The 13,295-nt window shown below is 40.9% G+C and overlaps 1 protein-coding gene across 2 annotated transcripts in view; it reads right to left on the reverse strand.

Moving 5' to 3' along the window:
- Positions 1–4,550: 4,550 nt before the first annotated feature.
- Positions 4,551–13,295, reverse strand: part of BACH1 (BTB domain and CNC homolog 1) — a 28,573-nt gene continuing 19,828 nt past the window's right edge. For both annotated transcript variants that reach the window (XM_057385994.1, XM_057385995.1), the window contains one exon: positions 4,551–8,201. In XM_057385994.1, the coding sequence (XP_057241977.1) occupies positions 7,740–8,201 (462 nt within the window). In that variant the 3' untranslated portion in view covers positions 4,551–7,739. The remainder of the gene's footprint in view (positions 8,202–13,295) is intronic.

The following is a 13,295-nucleotide window of genomic DNA, read 5'->3' on the forward strand; positions in this document are numbered from 1 at the left end:
CTGCTGCTGCAGAACCCAGCGTCCTGTCATCAGTTACTGTTTGCTGCACTGTGATCTTCTGCCCTGTGCCTTGCGGGGACCCCTGGGATTGCAGCTGCAGTGGTCAAAATCTGCTGCATCCCATCTGCAGCTGCGGGATTCTGCTCGTCTTCTTGCTTATCTGGCCGTTCTGAGGTTTCTTGCTGTCCAGAGGAGCACCAAGATCGGTGTTTTCCCCTGTGAGTTTGTAGGGAACTTTTCTCCATCCATCTCTGCCATTCTGTGTCCGCCATTGGCCACACGGGAGAGCTGAACCAGCCGGGACCCCGCGCCACAGCGCCCCCTGCAGGCTCGGAGGAATCATCGCACCCGCCCTGCCCGGCCGGGAGCCAACAGCGCCCCTGCCGGCTGGGACTGTAACTGCACCAAAGGGGAGGGTGTGTCTGTGTGTGAAGCTGGCACTGGGTTTGTGGCTGGGTTGGCTGTTGCTATCGTTGTTGTTACTTGTTTCACCTTGTTATACATATTGGTAAAAACTGTTATTCCTTTTTACCCATATTCTTACCTGAAAGCCCGTGATTTTCAAAGCTATAATAATTCGGAGGGAAGCTGGGGGTCATATCCTCCACTCCAAGGGGGGTCCCTGCCTTCACTGGCAAACACCGGTCTTTCAAACCAAAGACCGGTTTGGTTTGAAAGACCAAAGAGAGCTAAGGACCAGTATCAGCTTTGTGTTCTGGCACCTTTCATTTGGGAGCAATTCCTGGATGTCTTTAATTATGGAGCTCAGATTCAAATTTTGGAGAAGGTATTCTGAAATTTATGGCAGCACATTCACCTTTGCAAGGAAAAAATTTTGTCCCCATGGTGATGATGCAGTTGAGAGGCTGCCCAGGAGAGGTAAAGACCAACACAAGCTTTCTGTCCTGGCACCTTTTATTTTGGGCACAAAGCCCAGACTGACTCTTTTTTGAAGGTGGTAACCAAATAGGGATGTTGTCATCTGAAGACTATGAGAGTAAATAATTAATTTAGGTATATCTGGTTTGCCATCCTTGATCTTGCAGGACAAAGTAGAGGACAAATTCTCACCAACGCTGAGGCCGTTGTGCATTCCTTCCCAAAGAAAAGTAGTGACATCCTATTTCAGAATCCCACCTCTGGAATTTGCCGAGTTCCAACATGGAATACGTTCAAGATTTGGTCCCACACATAAGCTTCCAGAAGAAAATACTCTTGCTGACCTTATCTTCCCTGACCAGTCTTTTCTCTGCAGCACCAACACTGGAGTTAGATATATTCCTTTCCTGTTATCCTCTTTCAGAAAACCCTGAAAATTTGAATTGGGCTCCAAAACTGATCACATTCAGGGATTGCTTTCACACAGAAAGTTCCAGGACTGAAAGCTGTTCCTGGCCTTTACCTTCCTCAGGCAGATTTCCTCTCGAGAACCCAAACTGTCAATAGGTGCTTTTCCTTCCCCAGGAAGTGTTCCGCCATCCTCTCTCAGGATCCCATTTACCAGTTTTGCATACTACCTGAAGAATTATGGAATACATCCTGCAATTGCTCTCACACAGAATGTGCCAGAACAGAAAACCCTAGCCTTTACATCCCATGAACAGCCTGTCATCTGCACTGCCCACACTGGGAGAATGTGCCTTCCTTCGCAAGGAAAACTACTGTCATACTTTTCCAGAAGCCCCTCTCCTAACTTGGGATACTAGCTCCAAAAATGATTACAACTGGGGATTGCTCCCATTGCAAAGGTGCTAGAAGACACCCATTGTTGGCTGTTACATTCCCTGCACACCTCACCTGAAGGTTTCCAACACCTGAAGTGGGATCGGGCTCTGTCCTTTCTACGTATAGGTATTGTCAGTCTTTTTCAGAAGACCTGCTCTGAAAATTGGAGCTAGGCTCCAATAACTCCTGAATTTATTCAACCCTGAATACATTCAGGGCCTGATATCACACAGGACAGAAAATTGTTGCTGGCCTTTATTACCTCTGGGCAGCCTTTATTCTGAATCACCAACACTGGGACTGTGTGCATTCCTTCCCAAAGAAAGGTGCTGTCATCCTCTTTCAGGAGCCCAACACTGAAATGTGAAGCTGAGCTCCAAAACTCAGCATGTTCAGAGATTGTTCCCACACAAAGGTTTCCAGGAAAGTGAACTATTCCTGGCTTCTAACTCCCCTGGGCATCTTATCATCCGCACCACCAATACTGGGGTTAGGTGCTTTCCTTCCCAAGGAAAGGTAATTTGATCTTCTTTCAGGAGCCCACTCCAGAATCTTGATACCACCTGAAAAATATGAGATGTCTGGGGATGGCTCCCACACAAAAAGTGCCAAGAGAGAAACTTTACTGGCTGAGAATTTCCATGGGCACCTACAAATCTCCACTACCAACACTGGAGCCAGGTGCTTTCCCTCCCAAGGGGAGGTAACGCAATCCTCCTTTGAATATCACCCCCAAAATTGAACAGCACTGGGGATTGCTCCCACAGACACCATGCAAGGAGAGGAAGTTGTTGCTGGCCTTTACGTCCCTCTGGCAATCATCACCGCACCAATACAGTGGGGAGGTGCTTTCTTTCCCACAGAAAGGCACCATCACCCTCTTTCAGGAGCCCACCACACACTGCAGCATTTTCTCCCTCGGCTGCAATGACATAACAAAGTCTAATGTAGGAGATGAATTTGCCTTCTATAAAGCTAGGAGCTTTGAGCTGCATAGAACTACATGAGAACAGGAAGAGCTCACTAAGGGAGTCACACACACACACAAACACATACAACTTTACTTTTTGAGGTCAAAAGAGATGCTCTGCCTTTTAAGGCAGAGGCAGTTCCCAGCCCTGTCCTTAATGCACTACTAGAGATGGATGGTGAGAGCTGCTTTGAACAGACACAAACCCTCTGATGGCACCTCTGAGGGCATACAAGCCTCCATAATTACTTTGTTTAAAAGTCTCTATTGCTCTGACCTCCCAGGTCTGGCTACACTGCACAATTCATGGCAGCCTGGGACGTAGCAGAGGGGAAACATCTAAAGGACATTCCCACACACAGCTCTGCTGTTGCCCATTAGTCTGAGATTTCCATCCGGTCAAGATGTCTGTCAGATTTCTATGTAAGAATTCAAAGTCTTGTAAGTCCATCACAAAGCTGGAACAGTAGATTTTATAACTGAGAAGACCAAGACAAATTCTGGTATTCGGTGTGACACAAAAGCACAGAATTTCATTCAGTCCTTCATCCACTATTTTGATTTGCATTTAAAAAGCTTTTTTGTCATTTTTGTAGAGGGAGGAAAAAAGAAAGGACATGAAAGCACAGAAATTGTCAGTGTTTGAAGTTCTTATGGAAGCCTGTGAAACAATACATGGGATGAATTTCCAACAAGAACAATGACAGGTTCATAAGCTTTTTGGGATAATATCTGCACAGATGCAGGTTAGCAAAGTTCCTTCATTTTATGGGTGGGCAGGACTGATTTTCCTCAGAGACGAGAATAAGCATCATAATCTGAAAATTTTATGCACCTTTTAACATTCCTATATTCACAAACCATGTGCAAAAAATGGACCAGCCCAACAGACATTGTAAGTGATATTCCCCAACTCCCATGGTCTGCTTTTAATCCAAATCTGGGAGCCTGTGACTTCTGTTGTCTTTTATCCCTGCACCTGCCCCCTGGTTTTTAACCTTCTACTTTGTTAAGAATATTATTTTCATATAGTTGCCACTGTTTATCCTGTATTCAAGYAAATGTTGTAAWTATGGGTASTTTTAATTACAAYGAGCAATTATGTAACTATACCAACAGTATCAGAACASCTGCAYTTRAATTACCTTCACATGCTGATTCAATACACCATTTTTCACTACCATCTTAAAGTATCTGACAGGTTTGTGTAACCTGATGAGACTCCATTTCAGGGACTTTAGTGGATCCTGTATTAAAACAAATCAAGTGTATTTTTAACAAGAGTCGAAGTAATAGGAATAAAAACTCAGAGTCTTTCTTATTTCCTAGATTGTTACCTGAAAAAAATCCCAAATGTTGTCAGGCTTACATGAAATTTATCTTCTGATTTATCACCACTGGTTTGATAAATAAAATTGCAACATAAAAACTTTAAACTTTTGAGAATATCTCATCACCCAAATACTTTTAAACAAAACCATGCCATGCTGAGACTTATAGCCTTCAACAAGTTAATAGAATTGAATATATACACATTGTGGGACACTATTTTGATTACTGAGTGTCTTGTTTCTTCCCAAGCCTCTCCTGTCCACCTCCTCCTCTTTCTACAGTAAGTATGAAATAGTAGATTGTTAAAAGTTAGGAAATCTCGGTAAAGTATCATACTGAATTCTATTACCACATAATGTATCAAGAAAACCTTAAATGTTATTTCTCAAGTTAGCAAAATATACTCATTTCATTTGCTTGTATTGCAATATTATGCTCACTCACAAGTATTATCTATTTGATAACCATTTTAAGGATTTATTTTCAATTCTGACTTTCTTTACACTGCCATTCATATGAAAAAGCAGCTCTCCCACATGGCAATTTTAATCTTCAGTAGGTTGAGAAGAATATTAAAGTATTTAAGAATATGCAGTTAAAAAAGAGAATCAATGGAGCAAAATACACACTACTGAGGAAATACCCTGAGTAGTTTAGTAGACACCCAACTTTGCTACAATTACCTCTTTGGATTATTAGGAGATTTCAGCTTTGTCTGAAGAATCCTAAGCTAGTGGTTTGGGCCTATTAAATTTATAAACCATACAGAGATTCTACATTTTCAGAACTGTTTGAGCAGTACTAAATAAATGAATAATGTACCAGCAGAGATTTCCACAGCAGAAGACTTACACAAAATAGAAAAGCCTTTGTAGAAAGGATAGTGGTTTTTATTGTAGTCTTAGAAAATACTGAATTATGAAAAATACAAAATCAACTGTTGTAATTATCTGTTTATTTTACAATCTGTATGCCATCATATCCTTATGGCTTTAAGATAGTCTGTCCAAAGTATTTTAAAACATGCTTTAACAAAGTATTTTACAATTTCAAAATTGAGTATTTCTTTACTGGAAGAAAAAAAAATTAAAACCAAACTCCAAAAACATTTTCCTGAGAAGTCTGTATCACAAAATTGTCATTCATTTGTAACATTTGCAAGTTGATGATATAGGCTATAGAAGTCAACATGCAACTTGTAGGTCTGTGGTATTAAATAAATATTTTAAAAATTATTTAGACGCAGCTGGTCAGGCAAAAACCTATCCTCAAACTTCATCAAGTTCATATCAGGTTTAAAAACATGATGTTACTTTTGTCACAGGTCAATGACTGCCACGATTCCCACCCTGGAATCCCTCCACCATCAGCTACATGGAATTCAGGCTCTGGCCGATCCCCAGACTGCAGCAGTGGAGCACAACTCCTCAGGGATATTCCAGCCTCAAACTTGGTCATTGCTGACCTTGTTTTCCAACATCTGCACCCAAGTGTGTCAGGGCTTTGGGCCACTGGATGAGCTCCCAGACAGCCATTCCCTACAAAGATGCTCAACCTCATCACAACAAGGATTTGGCCCAAGGAATTCTATTTCCAATTATGTGCACCATTAGGACAATGCTTTAATGCCACTGTCCACGTCATTTCAGAATATCACCAACTTTAAAAGTGAGAGTAGTTACAAACAGTAGAGGTTTGGGGCTTTCCTTTTTGCTTTTGATTGTTTCCTGTTGGTTTGCTTTTTATATAAAAAGGAGACATAAGAGTGAAATGCTGCCCAGGGTGGCAGCCTGAGAGGGAGATAGGATTAAATTAACCAGGAATCTGGAGAAAAAGCCCAGAGAGCTTCATAAAGTAATATGTATACAGGATCAAAATATCTCAATGACAGTAATTTAAAAGAATTTCAATTCAATTATCATGTCTGCCATGTAGTATTTATTTCTGAATTTCAGTTACTGCAAGCATTGTGATTTATACAAGCTATGCTCCATTAGTATATTTTTTCCCTTAAAAAAGTAATGATATATAATGAAAATCCAAGGATTCACAAGAGATTTGAATCAACTTTCAATCCCATAGGTGAGGTAGTGTAGTCATTTGTATTACATGCTGGCTACGAGAAGTCCTGCTGAAATCTGTCAAATGTTTAACTTTTCTTTAAATAAGTGGCTTACTGTTATTTATTAATGCTATGTTACCTATGGGTGGTGGGGAGAGGAAAAAAAAGAGCCTTGCCAAGAACAAGTTTTGTCTCACTGCAAGATAAAACTGCAAAACAGTATTTACAAGGGCCTTTGCTTTGTTGCTGCCTACTGTACATGCACACAAAGACACAAAAAGCTAATATACATTCTGAGGTAGGAAATGAAGAATTCCACTGGCTTGTACAAGATTCTTCATGTTTTGTAAACCAGCAAACCCAAAGTTTTCTATGGTGAGGTTCAATACTTAGTTCTGGTGTGAGAATAACATCTAAATACCAAAGCATCATTGGTATACAATATGCATCCACTGCTATGTAAAAATCTAGAAAATGGGGATTATTTTCAGTAGCTGAATTTCTCCTTCACAAAATAATAAAGGAAATTTCTCCAGCTCATTTCTTCAATAAACTTTTTATGTATCTAGGCTAATAGCATAAGCCATTGAAAATGTACTACAGGCTTAGCCATAAAGCATCCTGAAGACTATGATTCTGAAATAGAACTTTACTGGTCCCAGTGATCAGAAAACAAATATATTTGTAACTTACTTTAGGCAGTTAGGCACTAAGAAAAGTATGTGGCGCCTGAATACCTTAACAAAAAAAGTCTGTCCTTAGACTTTCACAATACTTTGATTCCCACTTGCCACAAAAACAAGCAGCAAGCTTGACGGTGCTAGGACAGTAAGCCACAATACAGCAGTGAGTTTTAATAWGCCTATGGGATTCAGATGCCAGAGGATCCAATGCACACTCATCCAAGATCTGCACCAGTTACTTCCACAGTACGTGGAAGTTCCTCCCAGTAAATTTAGAGAAGARAGCAGTATGTGGCAGCACCTCTGTTGCTCCAGCTCTTTTAATTACTAATCAATTCTACTACTACTAGTAGTAGCCTACTACTTTAATTCAGTAAAAGTCTTCTCTGGGACAGAGAGGGGAACAGCAGGAAGAAAAGGAGCTCTTCCAGAGTGCACTTGCCAGAATTTCCTCATYCTGTCATGTTATCTTAACCCATCTACAAAATGAACATTTACAGAGCTATATATGCCTCTTAAGGTTTGCCTACCAGGAAAAAAGAAGTCTTAGAAGAATTCCAGGTATAGAAGTCATTGTGCATAAACAGCTGTCAGGAGGCTTTCATTAAAATGCAGAGTGGCATTAAGTACTGTGGCATTAATCAGAGTATAGGCTGCTCTATACATGAACAAAATTTGTTCACAAATAAGCACCTGTGCATTGAGTTTAYACTTTCCAACAACTTTCCTGAACCCTCCCTGGCATCACCACAYGGAAAAAGCTCCARGGCTGACACATACTAATTATGTTTGTAACTATGCAGAGCAAACCCAAAGCTTGCCAAGTAATAATGGTGACCATGTAATTGTCAATGTAATTTCAAAAGATTAAACTATCTTTTCCTCTCACTTAGTAAGTTACTTTCCAATAATGCTCAATTCCATTTCTAATTGCAATGTTGAGAGGCTGGCAATGGGAAGGAGAGATTCACTCATCTGTAGTGCATTTGTCAGTCATTTGCTGGCAGAAGTCTGTGATGCCACTGCTCTGTCCACACTGCTCCACAAGCGACATTTGCTCCAATGTTCKGGCAGAAACTGGATGCAGTTCTTGTACTTGATTGCACGTGGTCTCACACACACTTTTGACACACTGGAAACAGGAACTCTGCTCAGCTGTAGGGGTGACACCTGAAASACCATTTGCTGATTCTACAGACACTGGTACCACAAGCTCACTATCAGATGGAGCTGTTTGTTCTCTTTTYGGGAACAAAAATGAGAGTGGACAATCTGAAGAAGAATATTTTGCAAGTATTTGTATTTGCTCTTGACTCAAGGCTGCTTCCTTACACACCTGCTGGCAAAGTCCAGTCAAATTCTGCTTTGTCTCACCCAGAGTTGACAAAATGTGGTTTCTTTCCTTCAGCAGGTTCTCCTTCTCATTTTGCTGCAAAAAGAAAAATAGTAATTTAGTCTACATTTTAACATAAAAAACTACAATTTATGCTCCTATCAAAGCTAAAACAAGACTTTGAATAATCTGATCTACTGAAACAGATGTAATTTGGCATTAAGAAAGTAAACAGCAACACAATCAAACACATATCAAAAGGTCAATCCTAACCTCTCTGCAAGCATCGTCAACTCAACTATTTGATATGGTTTTTCAGATATACAACTTTTTCCAACTCATGCTGGCAGACTAATGAGTAATTTGTAGTTACTGAACAAATGAAATGCAGTTTCACTTACAGTACATATTCTGGAAACACTAATTCTACAGCATAACACACTTAAACCATTACCAATGAGTCAAAAAAACATTAATTAGAGCAGTTTTCACAGTGATCTGTATTTTAAAATTGCAATGTTGAAAATCAATCATCACATTTGAATTATTGACATTATTCCACTAGGTGAMATTACCTTCCATTCTCAAGAGGTGCCAAGTCCACCATAGGACACACAGTGGAGTTAAATACAGTTAGGTAAAGAAATAAAATGTGCTGARGAACAGACAACCTAGAGACATAATGCAGCAGGATTGCCCAAGCACATGGCAACAAACAGGATGTTAACTCACTAATAAATATCAARTAGAAGAAAAAGAGCCTCTATTAAAAAAAAAACAAACTTTTTTTGCTGCAATGTTGTGAATTTTTCTGAGGCTTCTGATACAACTTGCTGAAGATGAAAAGACACTGATAACTGAGAAGTCTAAAAGTCTCATCCAAACAAGCAACTTTCTGAATAAAGAAAAATGAGGAAATGGCAAAGAACAGGGAATAAGCAAGACCATCATGAAGAAGTTGAATGAAAAGGACAAAGAAACCAAAGCCAAACCTGTTGCAACACATACATTTTAAAATTCTGTAATTAATTAAAAGAAGATACAGTTTTGAAGACACACAAAGCTTTAACTAGTTTTCAAGTTTTAATCATAGGGACGGTATGTTACAACTATTGCTATTTCAATTCACTCCTGGAAAGTTTTATTATTTTCACTCCTCCTCACATCCCTTTGTGCAGAGAAATCTCATACTGGAACCTCTACAATTTCTTTTTGAAAGAACTGATAAAGTTTAGGCAGCATTTGGCAAGAAGAGCAGTTGTTGCCAGTTCTCCTTGTCTAAAATTAGTAGAAGGAGGACTTTGCTAATAAATTTMTATTTGTCAACATACTGGGAGCAGCTGTTAATCATAAAATATGCTGCACTGGAAAGGATCCTTCAGGGTCACTGAGTCCAACGCCTGGCCCTGCAGAGGACACCTCAAAAGTCACACCCCGTGCCTGAACTCTGTCAGGCTGGTGCTGTGACCACTGCCCTGGGGAGCCTGTTCTTTGCCCAACCACTCTCTGGGGAAGAGCCTTTTCCTAATATCCAAGCTAAACCTCCCATGACTCAGCTTTATGCTGTGTCCTCAACTTCTGTAACCAGYCACAGAGAGGTCAGTGTCTGCCCCTCCTGAGGATATTGAAGACCTCAGTGAGGTTTCCCTTCAGTCTCCTTTTCTCCAGACTGAACAGACCAAATGCCCATGGTYAACCATAATAAGATTTCCCCCCTTCAGACCCTTCCCCATCCCCATTATCCTTCTTTGGAMACTCTCCAATGGCTTAACACCTTTTTTTTGTATCATGGTGCCCAAAATGGCACACAGTATTTAAGGTAAGGCTGCCCCAGCCCAGAGCAGAGTGGGACAGTCCCTCCCTCGCCYGGCTGAYGATGCTGGGCCTGATGCCCTCCAGGACAYGGATGTCCCTCCTGGCTGCCAGGGCACTGCTGACTCATGTCACTGTCACCATTTATTCCTGACCTGTGAGCCAGTTGCTCTCCCACCACATGATGWGTTTATCCAGCTGTGGGCTGGACATTTTGTTCAGAAGGATCCTGGGAGAGGCTTTGCTGAACTCCAAGAGGATTACATCTACAGGCTTTCCTAGATCAGTGGCTGAGTTACCTGTCGTACAAGGAAATCAGGTTTGACAARCAGGACTTTCCCCTATGGAGCCTTGCTGGCTGTGACTGATGCCTGCATTGTCCTCCAGGTGTTTTTAACACCAGAATAATCTTTTCCATTCTGTTAGGCTGATCACCTAATTTAAAATCACTTTAAGTACCTTTTGGGTATGTAGAGGCACTCAGCTGTGTATTATGGACTGATAAATTATTTGCACTGCTATTTAAAGCAAACATGATCATTCAGAAATAATTATTCCAGCATTCCACCATTCCTCATCCCCCTCTGAAGTTGTTGACAGATTAATACATGTAAATATTAMTGTTTTATTTCAGCAGCATTATACTATGAAATTATGTCAGTTTTGAGGTCATTATAAACTGAGAGCTCTTTTGAATCTTCTGGTAAAGAATGTACTTAGTTCACACACCTCAACCCTGCTATAATACATATAAAGAGATCTCAATTACATTTTTCTTGGACCACTGATAAGTCTTCTCAGCTACAGAATCCTCAGGGAAGTAGTGTTTCTCAAGACCAGCTGTCCTCTACTCTGCTCCCCCTCAAAAGTATCCTCATTTAAAAAGTTTAGAAGTGAAAATCACAAGATGGGTCAGGTTGGAAGRGACCACAGTGGGTCATCTGGTCCAACCTCCCTGCTCAGGCAGGGTCATCCCATTGTACAAGGAATGTCAATATACACAGGTTCTCTGAAAGAGCTGTTTCTAACCAATCASCATCTCCTTAAAGAGCCCTTGTGTATTCTCAAATACAGAGTATTAGTGACCAAGAAGAACACCCAGATTCACCTGAAAGGTCATTAAGCAGAGGCTATATGGGGGGGATGTGTAAAAAAAAGACTTTATCAATACAGAAGATCAAGAGACATGATCAAAGGTAACTCTCCCAGGTACCAGTTAGATTTAGCACTGAACAATATTTTTCTTCAATAGAAGTAGAACTTAACGTAAGATTTCCAATATTACAGAATCACTTGGGAGGGGAGGTACCTCAGCAGGTCTGTAGTCCAAGCTCCTGCTAAAACGAAGTCAGAGATCAGGTAAGATCAAGTTGCTCRGGGCTTTGCTCAGTCATGCCACCAACCCCTCAAAGATAGGGCATGCACAGCCTCTCTGGATAAACTGCTCTACTGCCTGCCCCCACTAGAAGAAAAAAAAAGTTTGCTTATATTTTGATTAAATTCCCCATTATAATTTAAAAAAAATTCTCTTGTTCTCTTGCTGTCAAGTACTCTTCCCAGGAAGCTGGAGATCTCCCACTCCCAAGGGCTGTATAACCACAAGGACTGCTCCACAGACAGGGGCAGGTAGCCATTAGGTCTCCCCACCCCTTTTCCAGGTAGAAGGCCCATTTCTTCTGCMTCTCACCATAGAAATACCTTCAGGCCTGGCCTTCAACCAACCTTCCTCCTGTCTATCAATGCACTCCTAGAACTGGGAGGGGTCAAAACTCAGTAAAAGATTCAGTGTTACACATGCCAAGTACAGGGTAACAACCACTGCCCTCCAACAACTGGCTGTGCTCCTGTTAATGCAGCYCAGGACACTGATGGCCTCTTTCTCAGCCTGGACATGCTGCTGACCCATGCTCAGCCTCCCCAGACCCCAAGGTCCTTGTCAGCAAAGCTACTCGCCAGCTGTCAGTCTCCAGCCTCTAGTCAGGCAGGGGTCAGTCTGTTCCAAATATAGAACATTTCCAAGAAACACACCACAAGTATCTTCTAATCTGAGAGAGAAAAAAATGGAAGCAACACCAAACAAATTAATAAAAGACAACATGCAGCACATAATGGAAACCAGGATGAGGAATTCCACCAAAAAAGTACTTCCTAAAAGGTAGCACAGAGTATCATCTACTTGTCAAGAGTTACCAAACTAGAAACACCATTCTGTTCCCTCTCAAAGCCACATCAGAACAAAGACTAACAGATCTGAGACACGACTGACCCAGAGTAACAGGAACAAGGCAGAAGCCACAACACATGAAGCAATCTGGATGTATCGCATATAGCCCTTCAGAGACATCTCTTCCACCCACCAGGAAATCCTGCCTAGACTGAGCTTAATGTTTCTGTATTTGTGTATAACTTATACAAATTTGATGGTGCACCACATCTGTGGCTGTCAAATATGCTCAAGAGCTCCAAACAGCGTATTTTCAGGAATTTCTGAAGAAACTTATCTGCACAGTTGAATAAAGAAATGCGACTGGAACAYGTTTGTGCCTACAGGATGATTCATATAACTCAGACCTCACCTCACTATTCACAAGATTCAACACTCATCATTATCTAGACCTTGCACAGTATTAACTGCCAAACAGCAGACATTCAGTCTGTTCCAGCACAGGTTCACAGAAGAAAGGATATTACATTATAATTATTAGTCTCTTAAACAATCACATGTCTACTCTTGCAGATCAACCTTTAATTCCCTGCCCAAGTATTGCAAAATATTGACAGAGTTACATAACACAAATGACAACATGATGACAAAATCAGGCAAAAAGTTCTGAAATGTCCGAAATGCAACTTCTCTCTTCAGTCAGAGTATTATTAATACAACCACCTGACTACCCTCCCTCACAAAGCACCTTCTTCATTGAGCACAACCTGCTCATCAGAGCTTTATGGCACTGTAAGCCCCCCTTCAAAGCCTGTATCCGCATTGCAGAAGTAGGAGTAGATGCAGTGAAAGATGACGGATCACAGGAAATTAAGTTTCCAGTCCATGGCACTTGGCTCTAATTTTACTTTCCTTTTCAATTTGAAGTCAAAAAAGACATAACATGACTGCTTATGTCCCAGCAGATGCAGATCCCAAATTCAGGTACACCAAGCCTAAAATGCTCCACAAACAAGAATAGGAGTACAGTAGTCCTGAACAACTGAATTATCTTGTGCACATGGTATGATCAACTATGAAACTAACATGACAGAGTCAAACAAATACTTATTTTCTGGAAAAGCCACTCAATTATCTTCTTGCCATTGCTATTTTTGGATAATCTTAACCTTAGATTACCGACATTTCTCTTAAATTAAACATTTACCTTTCTA

The sequence above is a fragment of the Malurus melanocephalus genome, unplaced genomic scaffold (assembly GCF_030028575.1).
Source record: "Malurus melanocephalus ecotype Western Australia unplaced genomic scaffold, MMel_1.1 scaffold_899, whole genome shotgun sequence".
Classification (NCBI taxonomy): Eukaryota; Metazoa; Chordata; class Aves; order Passeriformes; family Maluridae; genus Malurus; species Malurus melanocephalus.